This window comes from Mustela putorius, unplaced genomic scaffold (genome assembly GCF_011764305.1).
Source record: "Mustela putorius furo isolate JIRA1106 unplaced genomic scaffold, ASM1176430v1.1 tig00000867_pilon_pilon_pilon, whole genome shotgun sequence".
Taxonomy (NCBI): domain Eukaryota; kingdom Metazoa; phylum Chordata; class Mammalia; order Carnivora; family Mustelidae; genus Mustela; species Mustela putorius.
Genome location: NW_025421501.1, coordinates 3942989 through 3970697, shown reverse-complemented (window position 1 = coordinate 3970697; position 27709 = coordinate 3942989). Strand labels below are relative to the sequence as shown.

Below are 27709 nucleotides of genomic sequence, written 5' to 3'. Positions count from 1 at the left end.
AAAGCCTCTGTTGCTCTAGTTCTAAGGAAATGCTCTCCTTTTTTTCTAATAAAGCTTTCCGCAGAAGACGAACTGTACACAATAAACAAGGTAAGTATAGGACGGAATTGCTGTAATTTTTTAACTCTCAAAAAAGTTATTCATTTTGACATGTAACGGAAACTTCATTTGTGAACGTTAAATGTGCTTCAAAGTGTTGATCTGTTAAAATTCCATAAAACAAGCCTCGAAATGCCAGTCATTTGTGCCAGCTACGAGTAAATAACCAAGGCAGCATTTCCAGAGAGACTAGGGCAAAGGACAGAACTAACCACAATCAGCAGAAAAGAAAGAAAAACATAACCAAGTGTTAATAATTCACCATAGTTACAACGCTTAAAACAAAAGTAAACAATACAACTATCATTTGTTAACATTTAGGCTTGTTTTCAGAATCTCTACACTGAAGTGTTCTGTGTAAGTTGATGTGGATAGAAAATTAAAGGCTACAGAGGCATTTTCTTAGGTTAGAATGGTAATTTTAATGTGTAAATTTGGATTTCATTATTTTGCTTTCTCTAGCTCTGTATTACAATTTTTTAAAGGAAGAACATAGGTATTAGTTTATTAAATATTATGAAACAGTCACATTTTATGTTCTCCAACATGTGTTTTGTTTATATGCTTGTTGTTTCCTGAGCACACTGTAGTAACTGCTTATGTGAATTCCAAAAGAACAAAATTAGAACTTTGGGAAAGTCCAAAAATAACAGGAAGCACCCTGTTCTGTAAAAAAACACTGGGCTTACAATCAGAAAACTTGGGTCCCAGCTCGATTTTCTCCTGGTAGCTGAGGGACTTTTCCTTTAACACTGCAATGGGAATGTCAATACTTCACCCACCCTATCTTGAAAAGTGAATATATGAATAAACTGAGATAACATGTGGGAAATTTCATTATAAATCAAACTTTTCTTTGGTTGTAATGAATTTCTCTTGTTGTACTCCTATCAAACAATGTGGCATTACCAGTACATAATATTTCCAGTACTTGAACGTATTTGCCTTTCTGGATGATTGAACATGAAATCAAATCTGATTTGGTACAGAGTCATTTTTCCAAAGGAATGTAATCATCTTAGTATTCTGGATAGTTTCCCCTAATAAGGCCGCCTATTGAGTAACACATTCCAATGAAAAGTCTGTGCTGCCAGTAAGTTAGACTGTGTATTACAATAAACTCCTAATTTAGTTAGTATATATAACATGCCACCAAGACATTTTCAAGCATTACAAAGACTTGAAAATTACCCCCAGTTGCTTTTCCTTTAGAATTAAGGCAAAAAATGAGGATGATTCCTAAAGAAATTGATGGAATTATCAAAAGCTCAATCAGAAAGAAATAAAAGCATATTTTAAAGTAGCTTTCTAAGTCCCAGGGATCATTTATTAGGTTCTTGTTGTCTCTGACCATGAAAAAGCTACTGAAAGAATACTATTTCAGTAGAGGAGAAGGTCTCTTAGGATCTGTCTTTGGCTGTTTTTGGAAGTGAGATTCAAATGTCCTCCGATGATGAAATGGATTTAAACTTATTTCAGAGTAGAAATGTTTTCAAATGTGAGTGGAAACATAAATATCAAATAATAGCATGCATATTATGAACCACTTCTTTTTTATATATATTTTTAAATTCTTCATATTTTTAAGAATTAGAAAAATATAAACTATTTTTACTATCACAAGTAATTGTAGAAGCACCAATAGGTGACCTTCTAGCTAAAAGAAAAACAGAATTTTTGTATTGGTATGAGATTCTAATTTATTATTGCATTTAGATTGACTGACCATGTGAGGGAGTCAGATGTTAAACAGTTGTGTCTAGTTAATCTCTGCATATTTTAATCCAAATATGGTAAAGGGCAGGGCTAAAGAAGGGAGTGTCCCTACAATAAACAGGGCTCTGAACTTGTAACAGAATATTAAATTATACTCCACTCAGGAGAACTCTGCACTTTGCACTTTGGTTAAAGTCTCATTTAAAATTTAAATTTCTAAACTTTTCTTAAGAAATTAAGTTTTATTTGATCTCCTCTTTTCTGAATTGCAGAAATCAGATAAAACTACTTGATAAACATGACTTCTTGTCATGTTACTAAAGATCCTATAAAAAAGGTTGCTATCTTTGGAGGAACTCATGGGAATGAGTTAACAGGAGTATTTCTAGTCAAGCACTGGCTGGAGAATGGCACTGAGATTCAGAGAACAGGGCTGGAAGTAAAACCATTTATTACCAACCCAAGAGCAGTGAAGAAATGTACCAGATATGTTGACTGTGACCTGAATCGAGTTTTTGACCCTGAAAATCTTGGGTAAGACTGTATTTTGTGTTGTATGCATGGGAACATGTATGGGTGTGTGTGTGTGTATGAAAAGTGGTACATGTGAGAGAATATATATGTGTAGCACATGATATACAAATCCGTACATATAATTGCTGTTATGAATAAGATCACTTTCACTTTTAATCATACTATACTATGAATTTCTCTGTGACCTAAACTGGGCATTCACATGCTCTCTTATAAACTTTTGAAAGCATCAGGCTGTTCTTAACTGATTTTCTTTTTAAATGCATTCTGTAAAGACTGAGACAAAAAATAACAATGGTTTTTATTTTTAAGCCATATCTTTAAAGAAACAGATTTAATGGTCTTAAAATTTATTAGTGTTTGGCCACTACACTTGCATACATATTTGTTAGTTTTCTAGGTGGTTCGCCACTATGTGTTTATACCACTATGTTTATGGTAGTACATAAAGTTCTAGTCAAGAATATTGTAACATTTCAATTAATATTTAATGAAAAATGTGAATAAATGCCCATCATCAAAAAAAAAAGATCAGGCCACGCTGTGAAATGAGTAGATGTACTGGCTTCAGTGGAGGATCACTGAGAGTTAAAGATACTTCACCTGCATGTTCTGGATTTAAATTGCAACTGGCTTATAATACATTGCACACAATATACAATAATAATACTCTAGGTATTCGTTATGATACATAATATAAATAATAAGTATTTTGCCTTTGTTTACATCTTTGTAGGTCCTAGTGTAGATATAGATATATAAGCCTCTAAGTATTATTTGCCTCTTATCACTTTTATTTACCTAAAAATATTATTAAACACCTACTCTTTATGGGGCACTGTGCCAGATACCGTAGGAGTACAAAACTATGTACAAAACAGTTTTTGCCAACATCAAGTAGGAAGACTACTAAGATAGAAGACATGCAAAGGAACAACAAATACAGCACTGATTTATGTACTCATTTTCTAATAAAGACTAAATTCAGTTTAGAGTTTCTTAAATTTAATCTCACAGCCAATCAAAAGATGGTTGTGACTTTTAGTTCAAGTATGCCTCACTTTATGAAATAGATATTTTCTTTTTTTAAAGGTTTTTTTTTTAATTTATTTGACAAAGAGATAGCACAAGTAGGCAGAGCAGCAGGGAGAGGGAGAAGCAGGCTCTCTGCTGAGGAGGGAACCCAGTGTGGGGCTCGATCCCAGGACCCTGGGATCATGATCTGAGCCAAAGGCAACTGCTTAACCAACTGAGCCACCCAGGAGCCCCAAGAAATAGATATTTTCTAGGGAAAATTATAATTAGTTATGTTCTGTGAATCAAATAATATTTTTTACTGGCATATATTTTAATTTCAGGAATACTTTATCTTCATGATTGAGCTTATGTTGATACAATTAAGGTTTATCTAGTCACCTAAAATAGCTTTTAACTAACTCTTATAAGAATTTGTTGAAGAGGGGCACCTGAGTGGCTCAGTGGGTTAAGCCTCTGCCTTTGGCTCAGGTCATGATCCCAGGGTCCTGGGATCAAGCCCCACATTGGGCTCTTTGCTCAATGGAGAGCCTTCTTCCCCTGCTCTCTCTGCCTGCCTCTCTGCCTGATATCTTTCTCTCTGTCAAATGAATAAAAACAAAATATTTAAAAAAAAAAAGAATTTGTTGAAGAATAACTCATTTAGGCAATTTCTCAAATGTTAACTTCTTAAATAACTCTGAAATGAACAGGGGTGAGTCTTCTTCTTATGACCACTCGATAGTATACATTTTCAATGAGAGCAGTCTTTTAAATTAAATTCATTTTCTAGTTCTTATACTTGAATACTCTTCAAAGGCTAGACAGTTCTCTGTCAGGGTGGTTATAAAACTTATAGATAAGCTAATTACATTCTCCAGTCTTCCCGCTCCCAAATCTGTTTCTTTTCCTGTATTTACCCTCTCATTGATGTCACCAGTCCCCACCAAATCCCTTATGGAAAACAACTTGGAACCTTCCCTGTTCCTCAAGCCCCATGTCTACTAAGTCACTAAATCTTCCCATTTATTCAAGTATTGAATATTATGCAAATCCAATCTTCCTCTGCATTCTCAATTCCTTGGTTTATTTCTTCTGTGGACAGTGAAAGTAGCCTCGTAAAGAATCTCAGCATCTAGCCCTACTCCAGTCCTTCCTGCTATTCACTCATAGGGATCAACCTGACTGGCAGATCTTTTTTGTTTTTTTAAAGATTTTATTTATTTAACAGACAGAGATCACAAGTAGGCAGAGAGGCAGGCAGAGAGAGAGAGGAGGAAGCAGGCTCCCCGATGAGCAGAGAGCCTGATGTAGGGCTCGATCCCAGGACCCTGGGATCATGACCTGAGCTGAAGGCAGAGGCTTTAACCCACTGAGCCACCCAGGTGCCCCCCGACCAGCAAATCTTATCATGTCTGTCCTCAGCTGAAAATTCTTCAAAAATCTCCTATCCAGCAAAGATTTAAGTAACTTAGTATTGTTGCTGTGCCTTTTTGGAGCTTTCCCCTGCGTATTGTTTCAGCTTCATCCCTTGGGACTCCTCCTATGAGACCTGGACCCCAGCCGTGAAAACGCAGTGTCCATTGTCTTTTAAGACTCCAGTCCTCAGCTCTGAGCAACTGGGCGGCTAGTGATGCCAATTATTCACCTGAGGGAGAATTAGAAGCAAATCAGTTGGGGGTAGAGGAAACTCGCAGTGTTGTTCTCTGAATTAACTTTTAAAATACATATCTGGGTGGCTTAATTGTTGAGTGACTGACTCTTGATTGAAGCTTAGGTCATGATCTTAGCGTTCTGGGATAAATCCCCACGTCCGGCTCCATGCTCAGAGGAAAGTCTGCTTGAGATTCTCTTTTTCCCTCTTCCTCTGCTCCTCCTCCCTAAAATAAATAAATAAATCTTAAAAAAAAAAATAAAATGCTTCTCTATCCATCAGGAACTTTGTTTGGTTGCATATAAAAACCTGAAAACAGTGGCTTAAATAAATGTTTTCTTTTTCACAAATAAGTGAAGAGGTGGGCAGTCCAGCAATGGTTGCAGTAGCTCAATAATATCATTAGTGTCACAGGTCTCTTCTGTCTTCCCACTGTACCATCCTTACTATAAAGCTTTTGTCCTCATAGTTTTGGTTTATGGTCAAAAATGGCTGCTTCGTTTTTGACTGCTTGATTATATTTCAGGCAGAAATTACCCAGGTTCAAACTGTAGGTCCCTTGATGATACCAACAAAAATAGTCAGGGAACAGAAATAGATGGAATTACAGAGAAGCGGTTGAATTAAATCATTGTTTAATGAGGAATAATAAACTTATCATCCTGTACAGTAAGAAAGAAAAAGTATCCTAAAGAGTAAGAGGAGATACTCATTTGAGAATTCAATAAAAACTCATCCCAGAAAAAAACATATATATGCATATACCTGCAAAATTTTGCATTTTCTTAGAGCTTAACAGATGTTGTCAAGCTTGCCGTAGACCACTAGTGGTTCCCTGATCTCTATCCCTAATTAGATAACATGATCACCTAAGTTTGACTATTTCATGCACTAGAAAATCAGTGAGAGGAAGAAGAAATTTAATGTGTGTTTGATGGTGTAGCGCCATAAAATAGCCCAGTGCACATAACTTTTTAAAAACTGTTGATTAAATTAATGAATAAATTTTGTTCAACATTGAAGTCAGATGGTAAATTCTATTTGAAATGTCTTTTCTGGGATCAGCCACATAAATCAACTATTATTTGTGAGCAGACCAGTGCACCATTACATAAAATCAAATGGAGAAAAAAAAGGAACTTTTTTATTTATGAAGTTTTCAGATAAGTTCCACTTCCCTTACAGATTTTTTCATATTAAAGGTTTGGCAACTGTTTCCTTATACACTATGTTCTTATTAGATATTTATGTTATCTTGGCCACAGATAATGTTAATCTTTTTCTTTCTGCTAATAACAGCAAAACAATGTCAAAGGATTTGCCATATGAAGTGAGAAGGGCTCAAGAAATAAATCATTTGTTTGGCCCAAAAGACAATGAAGATTCCTATGACATTATTTTTGACCTTCACAACACTACGTCTAACATGGGATGCACTCTTATTCTTGAAGATTCCAGAAATGACTTTTTAATTCAGATGTTTCATTATATTAAGGTAATGTCAATGTTATTAATTTATATGTTAGTATAGTTCCTGTACTTTTAAGCCAGTTATAGGTATAAGACAACCAGAAAAGGATCAGGAGATGAGGGAGTGTCCAAGAGAGAGGAGGGAATGAGAAGGACACTAGAATAGAGACAGTGTTGACAAGCAGGACAAAAAGTGAGGAAATGAGTAAAATAATAAATACAGTGAATAAAATAATGAGACCATTGTAGATACATGTGTCTGTAAAATTATAAATCTTTTATCCAGACAGCCACCAAGTCATAGGCTATTTGGTAAAATTAATACCAACGTTTAAATTGGTGTGGTTGAAGTAGTTCAATTCCAGTTTTAGGAAGCTCAAGAAATAGTCATTTAATGTTGACTAAAGGTCAGTGTTAAAAGGAGTGGCTCTTTTTATTTCTGCCTTTGTCTGCATTTGATTCAGATACGCCAGCACACATCTGTTCTTCTAGTACTTGATAAAGTTAATCATTTTTTTTGTCAACCCTGTAGCCCTTTCAGTTAATAATTCTTTAATTCCTTTAATAAAACCTATCTTTCTTAGTTTTACTGTAACTTCCTAGTTATTAGTTTAATAACCAGGAAAAGTCGATGCCAGATCTTGAGGAAGAAAATTACCAGTTTACAAGGCAAGTAGCACCATTGAACCTTTCATATGCTCCTCAGTCTACCCTATCCTTGCTGTCCCAGAGCAGTTGATTCTAACAGACCAAGAGGGCTCTGGGATTCAGTGTTCTTTAGGGAATCTACTCAGATAACCCTATCCCAAATTTCAGAGTTTTACTTAAAGTTAATCATTTTAAGGCTCAGAAATTTACAGGATGAAAAATTCAGCAATTCAGTGCCTATAGCTAGAGAATTGCTAAACCACAGCAACACCACAAATAATAACCTCTAATAATAAACTCTCTGTGTAATGGGTACTCTTCCTTCCAGAGTGCTAGTATGATCTAGCGAAAGAGTTTGACGCACAGAGCCAGGAGAACCTAGGTTTATAAGTGTCTTTTTTTTTTTTTTTTTGACAGATAGAGATCACAAGCAGGCAGAGAGGCAGGCAGAGAGAGAGAGAAGAAAGCAGGCTCTCTGCTCAGCAGAGAGCCCAGTGCGGGGCTCGATCCTAGGACCCTGGGATCATGACCAGAGCCAAAGGCAGAGGCTTTAACCCACTGAGCCACCCAGGCGCCCCAGAACCTAAGTTTATAATCCTTGCTTTCTTACTCACTAACCTTGGACAAGATACCCCACTCCCAAAACTGTACTTTCCTTGTTGTATAAAATGGGCATGACAGCAACACTTACCCATATAGCTGTTAAAGCCTTAAATGAGAAGTCTTTAAGTATTTAAAGCATTTACCCTCAAACCTAGCATACAGTAAAGAATAACTGTTATTTTCATTTCCCTTGAGTTTTTGATAATAAGTAGATAGTAGTTCTGGATGGAGATCATAATGGAGCAATTCTTTAATGCTTATTGAAGGGAGAGTCGAATGCTCTGGTTGCCAAGTGTAGAAGCAGCATGGCTGACATTGTCATCAAAACCTGGAGGAATTTCTTGAATTCTCACTCAGATAAGTGGAGGTGGGGGAAGTCACCCAACATCTACACAGACCTGGACTGTAGGGGTGGAAACAGAATTCATTATGTGATCAATACAAAGCTAAATAGTAACTGTAGCCAATGGTTGATCGATCTTATTGATTCTTTCAAAAAAACAGCTTCTAGTTTCATTGGTATGTTCTACTGTATCTCTGCTTTCTACCTCATTGATGTCAGCTCTAATCTTGATTATTTCCCTTCTTATGTGTGGAGTTGCTTTGATTTGTTGTTGATTCTCCAGTTCTTTAAGATGTAGAGACAGCTGGTGTGTTTGGGATTTTTCAATTTCTTTGAGGGAGGCTTGGGTGGCTATGTGTTTCCCCCTTAGGACCGCTTTTGCTGTATCCCATCGGTTTTGGACTGAAGTGTCTTCATTCTCATTGGTTTTCATGAATTGTTTAAGTTCTTCTTTGATCTCCTGGTTGATCCAAGCATTCTTAAACAAGGTGGTCTTTAGCTTCCAGGTGTTTGAGTTCCTTCCGAACTTTTCCTTGTGATTGAGCTCAAGTTTCAAAGCATTGTGATCTGAGAATGTGCAGGGAATAATCTCAGTCTTTTTATATCAGTTGACCATTGGCCACACTAATCCAAAAGAAAAGAGACAAATCCCAAATTCATAAAATTATGAATGAAAAGGGAGAGATCACAACTAACACCAAGGAAGTAGAAGCAATCATCAGACGTTATTATCAACAGTTATATGCCAATAAGCTAAGCAACCTAGATGAAATGGATGCATTCCTGAAAAACTATAAACTCCCAAAATTGAACCAGGAAGAAATTGACAACCTGAATAGACCGATATTTAGTAACAAGATTGAAGCAGTGATCAAAAACCTCCCAAAAAACAAGAGCCCAGGACCTGATGGATTCCCTGGGGAATTCTACCAAACTTTCAAGAAAAAATAACACCTATTCTCCTGAAGCTGTTTCAAAAAATTGAAGCAGAAGGAAAATTTCCAGACTCTTTCTATGAAGCCAGCATTACCTTGATCCCCAAACCAGGCAAGGACCCTACCAAAAAGAATGTCAGACCAATATCACTGATGAATATGGATGCTAAGATTCTCAACAAGATCCTAGCAAACAGGATCCAACAGCGCATTAAAAAGATTATCCACCATGATCAGGTGGGATTCATTCCTGGGCTACAAGGATGGTTCAACATTCACAAATCAATCAATGTGATAGAACAAATTAATATGAGAAGAGAGAAGAACCACATGGTCCTCTCAATTGATGCAGAAAAAGCATTTGACAAAATCCAGCATCCATTCCTGATTAAAACGCTTCAAAGTATAAGGATAGAGGGAACATTCCTGAACTTCATACAATCTATCTATGAAAGACCCACAGCAAATATCATCCTCAATGGGAAAAAGCTTGCAGCCTTCCCGTTGAGATCAGGAACAAGACAAGGATGCCCACTTTCACCACTCTTGTTCAACATAGTATTAGAAGTCCTAGCAACAGCAATCAGACAGCAAAGAGAAATAAAAGGTATCCAAATTGGCAATGAAGAAGTCAAACTCTCTCTCTTCGCAGATGACATGATTCTTTATATGGAAAACCCAAAATACTCCACCCCAAACTACTAGAACTCATACAACAATTCAACAACATGGCAGGATCCAAAGTCAATGTACAGAAATCAGCGGCTTTCTTATACACTAACAATGAAAATACAGAAAGGGAAATTAGAGCATCGATTCAATTTACTATAGCACCAAGAACCATAAGATACCTGGGAATAAACCTAACCAAAGAGGTAAAGGATCTGTACTCAAGGAACTACAGAACACTCATGAAAGAAATTGAAGAAGACACAAAAAGATGGAAGACCATTCCATGCTCTTGGATCGGAAGAATAAACATTGTTAAAATGTATATACTGCCTAGAGCAATCTATACTTTTAATGCCATTCCAATCAAAATTCCACCAGTATTTTTCAAAGAGCTGGAGCAAATAATCCAAAAATTTGTATGGAATCAAAAGAGATCCCTAATCGCTAAGGAAATGTTGAAAAACAAAAATAAAACTGGGGGCATCATGTTACCTGATTTCAAGCTTTACTACAAAGCTGTGATCACCAAGACAGCATGGTACTGGCATAAAAACAGACACATAGACCAGTGGAACAGAGTAGAGAGCCCATACCATTCTCTTACACTGTACACAAAGATAAACTTGAAATGGATAAAAGACCTCAATGTGAGACAGGAATCCATCAGAATCCTAGAGGATAACATAGGCAGTAACCTCTTCGATAGCAGCCACAGCAACTTCTTTCAAGATGTGTCTCCAAAGGCAAAGGAAACAAAAGCGAAAATGAATTTTGGGGACTTCATCAAAATCAAAAGCTTCTGCACAGCAAGGGAAACAGTCAACAAAACAAAGAGGCAACCCACGGAATGGGAGAAGATATTTGCAAATGACAGTACAGACTAAAGGTTGATATCCAGGATCTATAATGAACTCCTCAAACTCAACATACACAAAACAGACAGTCATATCAAAAAATGGGCAGAAGATATGAACAGACACTTCTCCAATGAAGACATACAAATGGCTATCAGACACATGAAAAAATGTTCATCATCACTAGCCCTCAGGGAGATTCAAATTTAAACCACATTGAGATACCACCTTACACCACTTATAATGGCCAAAATTAGCAAGAAGGAAACAACATGTGTTGGAGGGGATGTGGAGAATGGGGAACCCTCTTCCACTGTTGGTGGGAATGCAAGTTGGTGCAGCCTCTTTGGAGAACAGTGTGGAGATTCCTCAAGAAATTAAAAATAGAGCTTCCCTATGACCCTGCAATTGCACTCCTGGGTATTTACCCCAAAGATACAGATGTCGTGAAAAGAAGGGCCATCTGTACCCCAATGTTTATAGCAGCAATGGCCACGGTCGCCAAACTGTGGAAAGAACCAAGATGCCCTTCAGCGGACGAATGGATAAGGAAGATGTGGTCCATATACACTACGGAGAATTATGCCTCCATCAGAAAGGATGAATACCCAACTTTTGTAGCAACATGGACAGGACTGGAAGAGACTATGCTGAGTGAAATAAGTCAAGCAGAGAGAGTCAATTATCATATGGTTTCACTTATTTGTGGAGCATAACAAATAGCCTGGAGGACAAGGGGAGTTAGAGAGGAGAAGGGAGTTGAGGGAAATTGAAAGGGGAGGTGAACCATGAGAGACTATGGACTCTGAAAAACAATCTGAGAGTTTTGAAGGGGTGGGGGGTGGGAGGTTGGGGGAACCAGGTGGTGGGTATTAGAGAGGGCACGGATTGCATGGAGCACTGGGTGTGGTGCAAAAACAATGAATACGGTTATGCTGAAAATAAATTTTTTAAAAAATTTTTAAAATAAATAAATAAATAGTAACTGTAGCCAGCAGTGAAAACAAAAATAACCAAATCCATCCAGAAGGAAAAATTATTTCCTGTACTTGGATCACAGTCCTCGAGAATTGTTTAATGTACCTTCTACCCAGAAAGCTATGCAGGATTCAATTTTATATGTAATTCATTGGTGTGTTTTCAAGTTACAATAATAACACTGAATCTTAGAGTATTCCATAAAGCTGTCTTGCTAATCTTAGCTGATGTGGTAAAACATATTGAAGGCATTATTGACTCTCCAGTGGAAAGAACAAAGCAAATGGTCTTTGCGTAATAAGAAAGATGTTTTAATTTCTTTTCAGTCTTCTTTGGCTCCATTACCCTGCTATGTTTATCTTATTGAACATCCTTCCCTCAAATATGCAACCACTCGTTCTATAGCCAAGTATCCTGTTGGTAAGTCATATTTTCCATTGTCACAACTGCACAAAATGTATCCTAGGTGAAACTCTGAGAAAATTATTTTTTAAGAATATTTATAGCTATCTTGATAATTATTATGGCTTATAACTATGAGTTAATAAGCAAACTAACTCCAGGCAGGCTCTAATTATATCAAATTTCTTCAATTTCATTGAGCAGCTTTCTGCATTCCAGGAGAGAAACAGTGAGCTGAAGGAACTTGAGTCTTTTATAATGAGCAGTAAACATGCCTACCTTTTGTCCCTAGAAAGAGATCATCCCCATTTTCCAGGACTGTTCACTATGCAAACATTCTTAAAAAATAATCTGGAACCAGGGCAGTCAGTGTCTTGCTGGGAAGACATGCAGAAACACAAAAGACCCATGAAAAATCTTGTGTCAACATTCTTCTTAGCACCTGCTTTGCATTCATGTCTCCCATAAACTGTTTGCTATCCATTCATTTGTTTGACCTTAATGTTACTTGGCTGTGAATTCATCTTTGCCTTCTAGCAATTTCCAACATGGAGGTTTGCATACTCAGTCTCTTTTTTCTGTATTCAACTCTCTTCCTGAGTGACCTACTAACGTAGTTGTTTGCAGATATACTGCAATCTTTAAAATTGCTATCACAACTTAAAATCCTTTTTTGTTAGTTCTCAGATGGTTTTAAACAAGAGTAATTTAACTTAAAAACAAGTTGTCAAACAATATAAGCAAATTTAAAGTCATCCTCGTTATTCAGTTGTTGATAATTTGGTGTAAAATCAGGGATCTCCTGGGGCAGGCTCAGTATCCAAGTATAGGTAATTATTTGAAACAAACAAAATGCTTAACAATAAAGGATAGAGAGCCTATTTCTCTAGGACACCAAATAAATCAAAAGATTTCCACACTTTGAAAAAGCAGTCCTGGTTTGTGATGTTTGTGGGCCAATGCTGTTCTTAGCTAGAACAAATATCTACCAGTATGTTTGGTCCTAAAAAATAAAACCAAATCTTTCAAACATTTTAATATGACAGAGTATTAAGATCATCATAAATAGTTAGAAATACCGTATGTTCTCCCTGCAATTTTGCTATTTGGAATATTTTTATGTCATCCACACATTGAGGGGGAAAAAAAACCACTTAAGATCAGAGGAAAAACTATCTGAAACTCAACATTTTATTTTATTTTTTCTAAGATTTTATTTATTTATTTATTGGGGGGAAGATCATAAGCAAGGGGGGAGAGAGAGAAGGAGAGGAGAAGCAGACTCCCCGCTGAGCTGGGAGCCAGATGTGGGGGCTCGATCCCAGGATCCTGGGTTCGTGACTTGAGCTGAAGGCAGCCCCTTAACTGACTGAGCCACCCAGGTGCCCCTCAACATTTTATAATACACCTATAACTTCTGCTCATAGAAATTTGCTTTAGCTTCTATTGACCTTCTACAAGGACTCCTTTTGCATTCTTTTGCCAAGGCACCTAAAAAATGGCAGGATGATTCCAGATAAACTTTATTCCAGAAAAAAGCCGTTTGCTTCAGCCAGCCTTAAGCTCATTCCTAGAATCTTCTTCATTTTTGTCTGTATCTCTGCCTATCATGTGTGCATGGGCATGCGTGCACGCACGCACACACACAGAAGAGAAATTAAACAGAATTTTCTACTAACTGTCCCAGGTCGACCATGGCCTCATTAGAGACTCAGAAGATTTAATTTTATGACCATTACTTCTTCAGCTCCACTTAGGACTATGCCATGGCCGTTTTCTACAAATCTAAACATTCTTCTCTGACACAGGATCTTGTGCCAAGGTTAATTGCTGGTTTAGAAAATAAGGCTGCCCTATTATCTTCCACTCAAAATCAGAAAGGGAAAAAACTGTCAATAACTGACTTCTGGGTCAAATACCCACTCCTAACCATCGTATCTTCTCTCCACATAGGACTGTCCCACACCACACCTTCCATCTCCCCCCATCTCCCCCAGAACAAGGAAATGTAGAATATTTTTTGGCTGCAAGAAGCTCAAATGGCTTAAGCAATAAGATAAATGTATTATTTTATGTAACAGCTCAACAGCATCATGAGGGGCTAGGTTCTTCTAGACTAAGAAGTCTATCATTGTTAGCATTTTTTTAGCAGCCCCATGGCCACAAGATGTCCACTGTAATTTTAAGCATCATATGCCAACAAGGTAATATCTAGTGAGTGAAAGAAAATTCTTAGGAACTCCCCTGCAGACCTTCTATTATAATCACTTGGTTAGAACTGGGTCACATATCCATTCTTAAATCAGTCACTAGGGTAATGGGAGTACTCTAATGAGTTATATTATTCCACATTTACACCTGAGCTGGAGAAAAGTTCCCTTACCTGGAAGATTGGACACCCAACCAAAATTAGGACTCTGTTAATGGAAGGAGGTAGAATGGCTTTTGGATGGGCAGCCAACAATGTCTTCAATAGCACAGATGTAGACATGTCCTTGAACATGTTTTCATACATCTGTACAAATCATTTATACACAAGATGCTTACCTTGGCCACACTTATACCACATACTTAAATATATGTCCAAACGTGTATACAAGGAAGCTAAGCATAGGGGCGCCTGGGTGGCTCAGTGGGTTAAGCCTCTGCTTTCGACTCAGGTCATGAGCTCAGGGTCCAGGGATAGAGCTCCACATCTGGTCTCTGCTCAGTGGGGAGCATGCTTCCCCCTCTCTCTCTCTGCCTGCCTCGCTGCCTAATTGTGATATCTCTCTCTCTCTCTGTCTCTCTCTCAAATAAATAAATAAAATCTTAAAAAAAAGAAAGAAAGAAAGAAAGCTAAGCACAACAAATAAAAAATGTTGATCGGGACACCTGCATGGCTCAGTGGGTTAAGCCTCGGCCTTCAGCTCAGGTCATGATCCCAGGGTTCTGGGATCAAGTCCCACATGGGGGTGTCAGAGGGGGGAGTCCTTGCTTGGCGGGGAGCCTGCTTCTCCCTCTCAAATAAATAAAATTCTTTAAAAATGTAGATCAAATATAGCAAGATTGTGTGAATCAAGAAATGAGAGAAGTGAGTGAAAACAGAATGGGTGAAAAAGAATGTATATGAATACATATGAATCATCTGGAAGAGAATGGATGATATTATACTTGGTAAATGGTTTAAAAGTGGAGGAGGTAAGAACTGGAGGAGTAATTGTGTTGGAGGGATAACTATAGGGATTGGAGGGAACAGGAGGGAAGTGACTAGGTATTTGGTGTAAGATTGGATTGGCACTCGGGGCACCTGGGTGTCTCAGTGGGCTAAGCCTCTGACTTTGACTCAGGTCATGATATCAGGGTCCTGGGATCAAGCCCCGCATAGGGCTCTCTGCTCAGCAGGGAGCCTGTTTCCCCTTCTCTCCTGCCTGCTGCTCTGCCTACTTGTGATCTCTCTCTGTCAAATAAATAAGATCTTTAAAAAAAAAAAAAAAAGATTGGATTGGCTAGGAGTGAAAAATAAATACAAATTTATTCTAAGGAAAACTAAAACTGTCGCACTATCATGTCAGGATGGGCTGTTATGTAAAGGTAAGTAAGAATGTTGCTCTAGGGTCACATAGATTGTCATGTTGACTTACATCCATGGCTCTAGAGTTCTGTGACTTAAATAGGTGACTTTCCTCCAGTCAAAACTAAATATTTGGTCTATGACAGTTTCTCTTTGTGGCCACTTACTATTTTGTCAATATAAATTTCCCTACTCTGTTTACTAGGTTATGATATTTAAGCATTTTGACAACATTGAAGGAAATTTGAAGAAAATTGACCCCAGGATTTTACTATTCTAATATAACTCTTTGATATTTTTCCATGTTTTTTCCCAGTCTTGATTCATTATGCTTATAGCATGTACATGCAGATGTTCTGCTTTTATTTTTTGCCTAACATTGTCTCAAATATTTTCCATGATGCTACATGGTCTATCTTTTTAATAATTTTAATGATGGGATTATAGGTCTTTATACATTAAAATGATCAATTTTATAATGTGTTGTAATACTCTTTGTATAAATATGACTATTTCCCCTTTTGTACCGAGGTATAGAAGTTGGTCCCCAGCCTCAAGGGGTTCTGAGAGCGGATATTTTGGATCAAATGAGAAAAATGCTTAAACATGCTCTTGATTTTATACATAATTTCAATGAAGGTAAGCAAGAGATAGGAACTGTTTCCTTGTTAGTGTGTGTGTGCGCGTGTGTAAAGAAATCAGAAAAGGGAGCTGAAATGAGCACACAGTGACTTAACCACTGAACACTGAAACAGCAATTGTCAAATTTACCATGCCCATGGTAGTAGATGATTTTTAAAAATGTTATTCACTTCAGCCATTCTTCAGTGACCAGGTAGACAGTTAAGAAAAGCAGCTACTAAATAAAGCTCTCCAAATAAAATCCTCATTTCCTAATTTCCAGTTTAAAAAGCAAATACTAATTAAAATGTCCAGTAAACATATAAAAAGATGTCTAATATTACTAGTTATCAGAAAAATGCAAATTAAAATGAGAAACCATTTTCTCCCATTAAAGTGAAAAAATTATTAAAATCTGATAATATTAACTGTTGGTAAGTGTATACGAAAAGAGGATGCTCTCATCCCTGCTGGTTTAAATTGGTAAGGGCACTTTGGAGATAATTTTTACAGTATCCACTTTTTAAAATAGACAAATCCTGTGATCCAGCATTTCCATTCAAAGAAACACAAACACATGCACACCCAATACGACATACACAAGGGTAGGTATCAGTGTCATAGTAACAGCAAAACATAGAAATGACCTGAATGTCGATCCATTGGTGAACAATTAAATAAACTAATGTGGAAAGATCTTCAAAATATATTGTCAATTATAGAAAAGAAGCTACAGACCAAAGCATGCAGTATAGAATTTGTTTAGAATAATAATAATAGTAGTAATATTTGTTTAGAATTTGTTTAGAATAATAATAATTTGTTTAGAATAATAATAATAGTAATAAATGCTTGTTAAAATACACCTACACATATATCTTAATACACAGGAAAAGTTCTAGAGGAAAATACAGCAAACTGATAACCATGATTATTGGGGAGGGGAGTAAAAAAACAGATTAATTTTGTTTTTATTGTTTTCAAGGTGAATGATGCATTCATTTATTATTTGTGTAATTAAAAAATAATTAAATGGGGCTGGTGGTGGGGTGATATATGGAACTCCACTATCTGCTCATTTATTTGGTAAACCTAAAACTGCAGCAAAAAAAGTCTTATGAGTTACTAAAATTACTTAAAAATAATTTTTTTCTTTCAAAAGAATATTTTTTTAATTTAAGTTCAGTTAGCAAACATATAGTACATCATTAGTTTTTAATGTAGTGTTCACCAGTTATCCCAACCCTTCACTCCCCTCCCTTCTGCAGCCCTAGGTTTGTTTCCTGGAGGGAGTCAGGAATCTCTCATGCCTTGTCTCCCTCTCTGATTTTCTTTAAAATATAAAAATAAAGTATAATTAAAACCCAAGAGACCTGAAACTAGTATAACACTGTATATTAATTTTACTGGAATTAAAATTTTAAAAACTTAATAAAATTTTAAAAACTTTTGGGGCACCTGGGTGGCTCAGTGGGTTAAAGCCTCTGCCTTCAGCTCAGGTCATGATCCCAGGGTCCTGGGATCGAGCCCTGCATCAGGCTCTCTGCTTGGCGGGGTGCCTGCCTCCCACCCCCCTCTCTCTGCCTGCCTCTCTGCCTACTTATGATCTCTGTCTGTCAAATAAATAAATAAAATCTTAAAAAAAATTTTAATTTTTAAATATTCCTAAAAGAAAGAGAGAGAAAATCCTATGGAAATAACTATTCCAGAAGGCTGAATTGAAACTATTGTGGAGTTGGTCATTATAGTGACAAGCCTGGAGAATAGTTCAGTGTCGTGGGGGATATAATGCCTTAATGTCAGATTGTGCACCCTACTTCAATCACAGGAATTTCTTTTCTGCTTAGGAATCCTTTGACTCCAAAGTCATAAAGACTGAAAATCAGATTTTTACCACCTTTGTCTGAGGACAGGGTCAATAGCATTGAATGGACCTGGTATCGGGAAGGTCACCACTAATTTACAAGACACCCTTCCAGTAATAAGTGTGGGACTGCAGGACATTGAGAAATGATGTACCAGGTAGAAGGCCACAAACCTGAGCGAAGAAGCATGGTTTCCAAATCCGAGTCCACAGAATCCTACTCCCGGGCTGGGAGTCTCCTCGCCGCCCCGTCGCTCCGGGACAGTTCAAGGACAGCTGCTCCAGAGCCGTTCGACTGTCTGATTGCTCTGCCATGTAACATTTCACTTGAGCAAAAGATTCTACAGTTCAGAAATGTTAAACCACTATAACTTTTTAGTTTGGTGGATTTTTAACTAACACGGAAAGAGCACAATTACCCAAAGAATGCTGACAAAGAGATAACCAACCACCTAGAGAAAAATCTCTAGAAATGTGCAGAAGAGCTCCGTCCTTGACCCTGTGCTACTCAAAATTGTCAGTAAGTTGGATAAAGATAGATGTGACATGCTTATATATAAATGAAAGGTGGCAGGAAGCTTTCAGGAAAATATTTGGGGTCAGGAGGTAGATCCAAAAAGTCCTGACAATCTTTAACAATTGTCTGAGGCAAATGCTTTAAGTTAAATACATTACAGGAACAAAGTTTGCTTTTATGTTAAAAAAAAAAAAATCCAGGAGGTGATGGTCTCTCTCCTGCATTGAATAAACACCACTTGGGGAACTGTGAATAAATTCTGAGTCCATATTAGTGGTTAGCCAAGGAGTAAATTAAGAATGCTAAAAGGTTTGAAAACCAAAATAAGAGTAATCCCCAAGACACACACAGAACTTGAGTTTACAAAGTACCTTCACATAGAACCTCATGAATGTGACCATGTAGGAGTAGTGAATAAGAATATTTAGATCAGCAAAAGAAGACTTTATATTGGAGTTTTAGAAGTGTTATATTGGAAAGCAATTAGACTTGTTTTCTGTGACTGAGGGCAGAGTAGAATCAGGGGGATAGAGTTACCTACATACATAAATTTCTTTTTTTTTTCTTTTAAAGATTTTATTTATTTATTTGACAGAGAGAGATAACAAGTAGGCAGAGAGGCAGGCAGAGAGAGAGAGGAGGAAGCAGACTCCCTGCTGAGCAGAGAGCCCCATGCAGGACTCGATCCCAGGACCCTGAGATCACGACCCGAGCCGAAGGCAGCGGCTTAACCCACTGAGCCACCCAGGTGCCCCATACATAAATTTCTAATTAACAACACTGGCCAGGGACGCCTGGGTGGCTCAGTTGGTTAACAACACTGGCCACACTTTGTGAAGCTGTCCGAGCTAGACTAAGATGACCACCAGTGGGCCAGAAAGAGATGGAGAATACTCAAGCACTGATGAAGTTAGGCATTTGAGCCTCCTTCAGACTCTGAGATTCAAAGTAGCAAAAACGTGCTACTTTATTTTCTATCACTTTTTCCTTTACTCCCAATGGACCTTCTGCTTTAAAGAGAGGACACCTGATAAGTTTCCATCTTCCCCTGAAAGGTGGGGTAGATTGTAAAAATGGCCACAAATTCTTTCCTTCTCTGTGTCCATGTTCTTACAATGTGCTTTTTTAGATCCTTCTACCAAGAAATGGAGTCTATTTCCCTACCTCCTGAATCTTACATGTTTTGTGCCACAGAAGAAATTTGAAAGGGACTTGCCCTCTGGGGTGCTCTCTTGCTCCCCTTGCCAGAATGTGGATCAGCCTGGCCTAGGCTCTTAAATAATGGGAGATGATGAGGCAGAGGACTCAGACACCCTAGCTCTAGCCAATAGGCCTGTCGAATGTCAGACATGAGAGTAAGACCATCTTAGATCATCCAGCCCCCAGCTGACCTGCCAGCTTGCCACAAACACATCAGCAAGCCAGCCTAAACCAGACAAACTGCTCAAACAACCCACAGAGTCATGACTAAATTGAAGGTCCTTGTATGACACCATTGCGTTTGGGGCAGTGTGTTAAGCAGCAAAAACTAACTGATACAGAAATGATCATAGGTTACCACATTCCAACCCTGGCTGCACTTTCTGCTCTAAAGACAAAAGAAGGTTTTTCTTTGAGTTGCAGCCATAGTGCACTCTGAGCCCTATGTTGGATGAAACTTCATCCTGTTTACTCAGGGTTGCCTGGTATACGTGTACACTACTTCTTTTCCAAGTTTCTGGGCTGTTTGATGTTGCTGCATCTTTGGAAAGAGGACCCCACTGTTGGCAGGTTGCCTGTTTCCCCGTGTCTCACAGTACTATTTAAAAGAAGGGCCACAATGCTGAAGTCATCTGACCTGCTGGAAGTCCTCCTGAGGTTGTGGGATCAGAGAATGTCAAAGCTGGAAGGAACCTCCAAGATAAGATCATTGAAAATCTGCATCTGACAGGTGAAGAAAGTGAGCCTCAAGAAGTTAAGTTTCTTGCTCAAGATTACACAGCTGGATTAAAGCCTGGGTATCTTGACTTCCATCCCAGGCCTTTTTTCTCCCACACTGGCTTCTCAAGTCCTGTCATCTACTTCTATCCATTAGTGTCTTTATGGACAATATACCAATAGGAGTAGTTTGAGAACTTCTTTTGGACAGATGTTGTTTATAAATATCCTTAACTAAAATGGTAGGTTCTTGTAACTGTCTTCATTTTTTGGTTGTTGTTGTTGTTCCCTTAAAGTGTTAACTTCCTTTTTTTTCAAGAGGCATTTTTAGGCGGCGGCAGGGGGCTCAGTGGGTTAAAGCCTCTGCCTTCCGCTCAGGTCATGATCCCAGGGTCATGGGATCAAGACCTGCATCAGGCTCCCTGCTCAGCGGGGAGCCTACTTCCTCCACTCTCTGCCTGCCTGCCTACTTGTGATCTCTGTCTGTCAAATAAATAAATAAAATCTTTAAAAAAAAAAAAAGAGGCATTTTTAGTCACCAAATATACATATTGTTTTCACCATAGGGAAAGAATTTCCTCCATGTGCTATTGAAGTCTATAAAATAATGGAGAAAGTTGATTATCCCAGGAATGAAAATGGAGATATTGCTGCTATTATCCACCCTAATCTGCAGGTAACATTTGCTGTTTCTTTAAAGGATTCAAAATAATGATGCTCCACCTTCCGATAGAACTTTATAGTTTATAAACCATTTTACATACTGTTCTCAAAAACCCTACAGTATAGGTAGGGTAGTCAAACGTTCATTCAGTACATATTTACTGAGTAGATCCATGCTGGCTCTGGGGGTACACAAATACTTTTGTGGTATTTACAAACCAGATATACTAAATGCTAAACTGTGGTTTAGAAATCAAGATAACCAGATGCTATAACCGAATAATGATGTAGGGAGGAAGGGGTCAGGCAAGGCCTCTCAGGGAAGGTGAAATTCCTGCCCAAGTGCAATGGGCAGGAATCAGTGTATCTGTTTTAAATTAAGAAAACAGGTTCACACAGCCTTCCACTTATGGAATGGATAAGTCACAGGGTAAAAGGCAGAACACAGGGAATATGGTCGATGCTATTGTAATAGCATTGTACTCTGACAGATAGTAGCTACGCTTGGGGTGAGCATAGTATAAAGTATAAACTATGCTGTGCTCCTAAAACTAGTGTAACACTGTGTGTCAACTACATTCAAAAAAAAATTTTTTAAAGAAAACAGAGGCTCAGAAGTTAGATCTTCCCCACAGTCTGTAGCTCTCTGTGGCAGATCTAGAACTAATGTTCTTTGCAGTTTGATCACATTGCTGCCACCTCCCTGCACTCCGTACTGAATAAGTTAGAGCAAAGCATTCAAATTTCTTCCTTCGCAATGTTTTCGGCCACATTCTTCACTCTCCTCAGAACCCTAGTATCTGTTCCTTGTCTGGCTTGATCAATTATGGCATAGTTAAGGGGGAAGAAAAGGCTCTTTAGAGAGTTGAAAGCTGGGAAAGGCAAGAAAAAGGTAGAAAAAAGGAGGAAAAAAGATTCCAAAAAGCTAAAACTTCCATTCCCATTGTGAGTACCCTACTCACCCTTAGACATCAGAGATGGAAGAGACCTGGTGGATTATCTAATGTGGGGCTTTCAGCTCTGGCTACACATTGCCTAGAGAGCTTTTGAAAAATAATGATGCCAGGATCCCACTCAGATAATCTGATCTTATTGGCCTGAGTAATCAAGTGGAGAACCACTGATCCAGTTCAGATTCCCATTTAATGACCCTAATACTAGTCATGCAGACTTACAACTTAAAAAAGTAGCCTGCCCCAAAATACAAATAATTGGAACAAATTGTGCTGAGAGCCTTTGTGTGATCCAGGTAGACAGCAGAAGGAACCTTGGGCAGTGATTTAAAGGAAAGAAAAATAAAGAGTGAGGGAGAAAGAGGAAGTCCTACAGATAACAAAAATAGCAAGTCCAGAAACAGAGGCCAAGATGTTGATGTCCTAACTGACTACAACACAGGAATTTTTAAAGAACTTTTATTCCTCAGGGATCCTTGAATAGTACAAAAATCATCATGGGGAGGCCGAGAAGTGAGGCAGACAAACAGGGTTAGTGGTAGGTGTTGAAAGGAAGGTTAGAGTTGTTCTCTGATGGCTCTGTATCCTACAAGGAAAAGTGATTCATTAGTTATTGCAGAAAATATATTTGAATGACTAAGCCTATTCTGGGCCCTGAGATTCAAGATAGACAAAGTCCCCCATGGAGCTTCCATACCAAGCAAGGGAAAACACACCATGAATAAGTAAACAATACATAAACCAGTTCAGTTCAAATTGTAATGAGTACTATAAAAGAAACAAACAGAATAATAGAGGCTAGCAGATGGTTCCTATTAGATGAAATGGTCTGAAAGAGCCATCTCTGAGATGACGGCATTGAAGCTGGATCCTGGACCATGAGAAGTCAACCACGTGAAAAACAAGTCCAAAGGCCCTGGGGCTGGAAGAAACTTGGAGTGTTTGAGGACCTGGAAGACCAGTGTCAGTGTAGAGTAGGGGGTGAACAGTGAGGACAGTAGGTCCTGGAGCCAGAGACACAGTCCAGGTTTTATGCTAAGAGTGATGGTTCTTAATCAGGATGTTCACTGGAGTGACCTCAAGTGTGTACCCCCAAATGCTGGGAGCCCATTACAAAAGCATCAACACAGTGCTTCTCAAACTTAGACCACAGGAGGCGTTCCTGGGTGACCCAGTGGGTTGAGCGTCTCTGCCTTCGGCTAAGGTCATGATCTCAGACTTCTGGGATCGAGTTCCATGTCAGGTTCCCTGCTCAGTTGGGAGTCTGCTTCTCCCTCTGCCTGCTGCTTCCGCAGTGCTTTCTCTCTCTGTCAAATAAATAAATAAAATCTTAAACAAAACAAAACTTAGGTCACAGTAGAGGAGCTTTGAAAAATCTTGATTCCCAGGTCCCATCCTCGGAGATTCTGATTTAATTCATCAAGGTGGGCACCAGATATCAGTTAGGCTCACCAGGTGATTTTCCCCTGGCTCCAGTCTGGGTAGCCCTGCCTGACCTTAGCATCACTTGCAGGTGTGGCAAAGCAGCTGTGTCACTTGTTCCAGAGGCACATCTCTGGCTGCAAATCACAGGTCCAGAGCAGCTTTTCACATGCTGTCCTACAGAGTCACCTGGGGCTTTGAAAAACAAAACCAGCCAACAGGGAACTCTAAATAGTGCAGCGAGGGAAGGGTGTGATGGAATCATGCACCTTCATTCCACATTCTGTGCTAACCTGACTCTCTACTGTATATATCCCAACACATAGAACAGTGCATAAAAATGAGTAAGTTTTACTCTCTGTAGATTTTGAAATAAATGTTTTTAAATTAATGGCACCTGAGCCCCACCCTTGAAATTGTAGTTTTATGTATCTGTGGTACAGGCAGCCCTTCTCCTCATCTATATTTTGTAAACATCCCAGGTGATTATAATGTGCAGTCGTGGTTGAGAAAATTGCCATAATGCAGTGCTTCCCAATCTTTAATGTTGTGCATGTAAATATCTGGAGATTTGTTAACATGAAGATTTCGATTTAGCAAGTTTGCAGTGGGGAATGAAATTGTGCTTTTCTACTAAACTCGCATGTGCTGCTGGGAGATGTTAGAAGTGCAGACTCATGAGCTCTGCCCCAAACCCATAGAATCCAAATCTGCATTTTAACAAAATCCAAACACCACCTGCAAACATGTTCAAGTTTGGGAAGAACTGGTTTAGGGTCCCTGTGGTGTGACAGCATTGGGATTTGAGGGCTCAGAGGTCCAGATCCCTGGGGTGGGACATTTCAGATAACTCAGTTTTTACCATGGAATACACTCACCTTATCCTAGATTTGCCCAGCCCACCCCCACTGTCTATGCTCGAAGCCCATCCAAGTAGAATCCTTTCGCAGGCAGGCACAATGGTACCATTTTCACATCCCCAGCAGTATAATGCCCAGCATACTGAAGGGTCTTAATGGTATTTCCTAAATTTTGCTGAACAGGTAGAATATACACTTAGAGAGACACATGTTATTTCTGTCCTTTCATACTCTAAATCTCCTTGGCAACATTCAAGGCAAACTTGGTATTGAGGCAAACTCTAATTATATGTATCAGTTCTAAAAATTAAATGCGAACTCCTAAAACTGCAGCCCAAAGTAATGGTTCGGCCTCAGTTTAGTGAGACCATGGTGTGCTTCCTAACACATCTGTCCGGTATCTCTTTATTTATACGGTGCTGCAATCTGTTAGCTGTCTAGAGCCCAGCTTAAACCTTTAAAAACAAGGGAAAAAATCAAATGTAACTTATGTTATTTTAATTGTTTCCTGAGAGGATCAAGACTGGAAACCGCTGCACCCTGGGGATCCTGTGTTTTTAACTCTTGATGGACAGATAATTCCGTTGGGCGGAGATGATACTGTGTACCCAGTGTTTGTAAATGAAGCTGCATATTATGAAAAAAGAGAAGCTTTCGCAAAGACAACCAAACTAACACTCAGTGCAAAGAGTATTCGCTCCTCTTTACATTAGGAATCACTTCTAACCCCCTGTGTACAGTATCTCTACCAGTCTGTAAGCTCTTGAAGGGCAGGATCGTGCCTTCTTCAGCTTCATACCTGTAGCACCTAGGTCCAGTGCCTTGCACACAGTGGGCATTGAGGCAAATTTTCTGAATGAATGAATGATGAGTATCTTTAAAAGTATCATATTGCATAGGTAGCTTATTCCAAGAGGTGCATTTCTTATTTCTGCATAGCTCCTTATATATTACACTTGGATAGTTTAAGATTCTGAATAAAAGCACCTTTAAATTCACATTTCAAAATTGAAATGGGTATTTTCTTAAAAAGTTATTAATTTGAACATAGAATTAAATGTGTTTTCAAGTAATGTAGAAATGCTACTAGAAACTAATGATGCAGACTTGGCTATTTTTAAATTTTTCACATTTGAATTAATGATAATATATTAAGTATCCCATCTGTAAAGTTTACCAATAGTTGTGATATCCATAGGAGATTTTTAATTGCTCTTTTGAAGATGAAATGTGAACAAGAAATGAGGGCTGATTAGAAACTGAATGGACCTCTGTCCACAGAAAGACAGTAACCCCCACACTGCATCGCTGCTCTCACATGGTTGCGTGTTCCGCGCTGACCTCCGGGAGTGGGGAGCCTCCTCCAGACATCTCACAAGCCCCTTGGGAAGCTAACATCCCTTCCCAACTTGGGAAAATCTGGAAGAGGCATAGTCCTCCAACTGTCCCTTCTCAGTTTGAAGGAATGCACTTGCGTTTGTCCCCAGCCAACACGTGAGGAAGTCTTTGGGCTCCTACAGCATAGGTGGTGAAGACAGAAATAGCAGAGGGCAGTGGGCCCTAGTGGAAATGTGACCCAAACTCATGTCTCTGATCAAATGCGTTCTTTCAAGAAAGCGCCCATGACTGAAGTGCCCAAATCCCTCTCCTCTCTTGATTTTCCTCCTCAAAGTTCTCCCTCTCCCTCCAGCCCCTGCAGGAACCGCACCTGTCTCCTCTCTTAGGCCCCCACAGCCAAGTTAAAAAGAGTTTTTATCCTATGATTTGGACCCAAATGAACCCATGTTTATGGTTTCAAATATATGTACCAAAATCATACTAATATTATTGGAAACAAAGATATCTCATTCTTCCAGAGCAAACCCCATTAAGCCAATTTCAGTTTCATATTCAGTGTTTTATGAAGTGCAAGTAAACTGTTTCTAAATTTTTCAGCACCAATATTTTTGTACTTTGCCAAAATGATTTTGTATTGAAATAAACTCTCTTCCTTCTGAATTCTGAAGTAAAAATTCAATTTATCAACGAGCTTTCATACATAACAAGTTTTACCAATCTTCCTTCCCCCACAGTGAAAATGCCTTCTGTTTTATGTCCGAGTCCAGTTTTTCTGGGTCAGTTTTTTCCAGATGTAAATGTTGACCAGAGTCCTTTTACTCTTCCACCAAATTTTAGTCACCTATAAAATTTTACCAATGCAAAGTCTTATTTATTCTGACTCAGTATTTACTGAATTCAGAGTTCCTAAATTCAATGTGATTTTTTAAAAATCTGGAGCATAGTGCTGTTTGGTTTTAGCCACTTTCAGTTTTGTTCTGTTTTGATTATTTCTAACAGTCTGCGCACTCGGTTTTTGCATTTGTAAAATGGGGGTGATCATAATAGTGTCCCTCTCTCGGAATTATTATAGAGGATAAGTGGGCTGATATAGACAAGTATGCAGCACAGTGCCCAACACAGAATAACAAGTTATAAAACTTCAGATTCCTAATACAAGAGGCCTTTTATGATGTATTGTTCTCTCCCCCACAACCTCTCTAGAGGCTTTGTCTTTCAGGTCCTCTCTGTTCTAGCCCGTTTCACACTGTTCTGTTCCTGTCCGCCCTCACACAGACGGGTCCTTGCACTCAGAATTCTCTCCCTCCTTCCTCTACCCCTCACCCCCGTCGGCCCTCGCTCTAGCTAATTCCTCCTCTTCCTTCATCTTAAAGGCTTTCTGGCCCGCCCCTCTGCCCCTCTGCTTTCATCCCATCTCGAAGACATTACCGATAGCTCTGCCGGTGTCTGCAATCTCTAAGTGCCCAGTAGCGTTTAGTCGCCTGAGTGCGCTTAAACATCCCTTCTCTACTGAAGTGTCTGCATATCCCACCAAGGTCCTGGCCTTCTTTCCTTCTCTCCCAGCCACTCCCGCAGCATGCCCATCACTCTCAATTGGAATTCACTTCATTGTACACTCTTCAGACATTACCGTGTCCCACAGGATGGCGGGGAGAACACATACCCTTTTAAGCCTGCAGCCCCATCGCAAAAACAGAGGAATGTCCAGATTTCATCATTCCTCTCTGTAAAGTCTTTTAGTAGCTTCCTCTCAGCTTGATATGAAAGCTGAACATGTCCTATGTGCTCTGGCCTCTGCCTACCTCTCCAGCCCTATTTCATGTCACTTGTCCCTTTGTTCCCCACAGTTTGGCCCCACAGATTCCTCCAGCCTCAGCTGCATCAGGCTCCCTAGCACCTTAAGGTCTTTGCCCACATTGCTCCCTCTTCTAGAAACCCCTCCCATCCACACGCTCCCTTTACCTGGATGAGACGTATTCTTAAATGTGACCCAGGCTAGGCTAGCACGACGGACTAGCACTAACTAGTAAACCTCAGAGAACCTGGACCCATGGCCCAAGAAAAAACACTGTGACCTTT

General features: G+C 38.9%; 1 protein-coding gene across 2 annotated transcripts; it reads left to right on the top strand.

Moving 5' to 3' along the window:
• ASPA (aspartoacylase) lies at positions 1-26290 on the top strand. 2 transcript variants are annotated; one of them, XM_004782430.3, is made up of 7 exons: positions 1-90; positions 2088-2349; positions 6317-6512; positions 11847-11940; positions 16007-16114; positions 20961-21070; positions 24808-26290. In XM_004782430.3, exons 2-7 carry the CDS (start codon positions 2114-2116, stop codon positions 25003-25005), a joined length of 942 nt encoding a protein of 313 aa, XP_004782487.1. In that variant the 5' UTR covers positions 1-90; positions 2088-2113; the 3' UTR covers positions 25006-26290. The 2 variants fall into 2 exon arrangements, with proteins under 2 accessions (XP_004782487.1, XP_004782488.1); XM_004782431.3 differs by lacking the exon at positions 1-90 and having other exon boundaries at positions 1950-2349; positions 16013-16114.
• The last annotated feature ends 1419 nt before the right edge of the window (positions 26291-27709 follow it).

Bases quoted from the DNA above. Each gene is read 5' to 3' on its own strand.
- ASPA (XM_004782430.3), top strand. From the start codon at position 2,114: ATGACTTCTTGTCATGTTACTAAAGATCCTATAAAAAAGGTTGCTATC. The intron at 11,941-16,006 runs GTAAGTCATATT...TTTTGTACCGAG, and splicing joins TATAGCCAAGTATCCTGTTG to GTATAGAAGTTGGTCCCCAG. The intron at 21,071-24,807 runs GTAACATTTGCT...GTTTCCTGAGAG, and splicing joins TTATCCACCCTAATCTGCAG to GATCAAGACTGGAAACCGCT.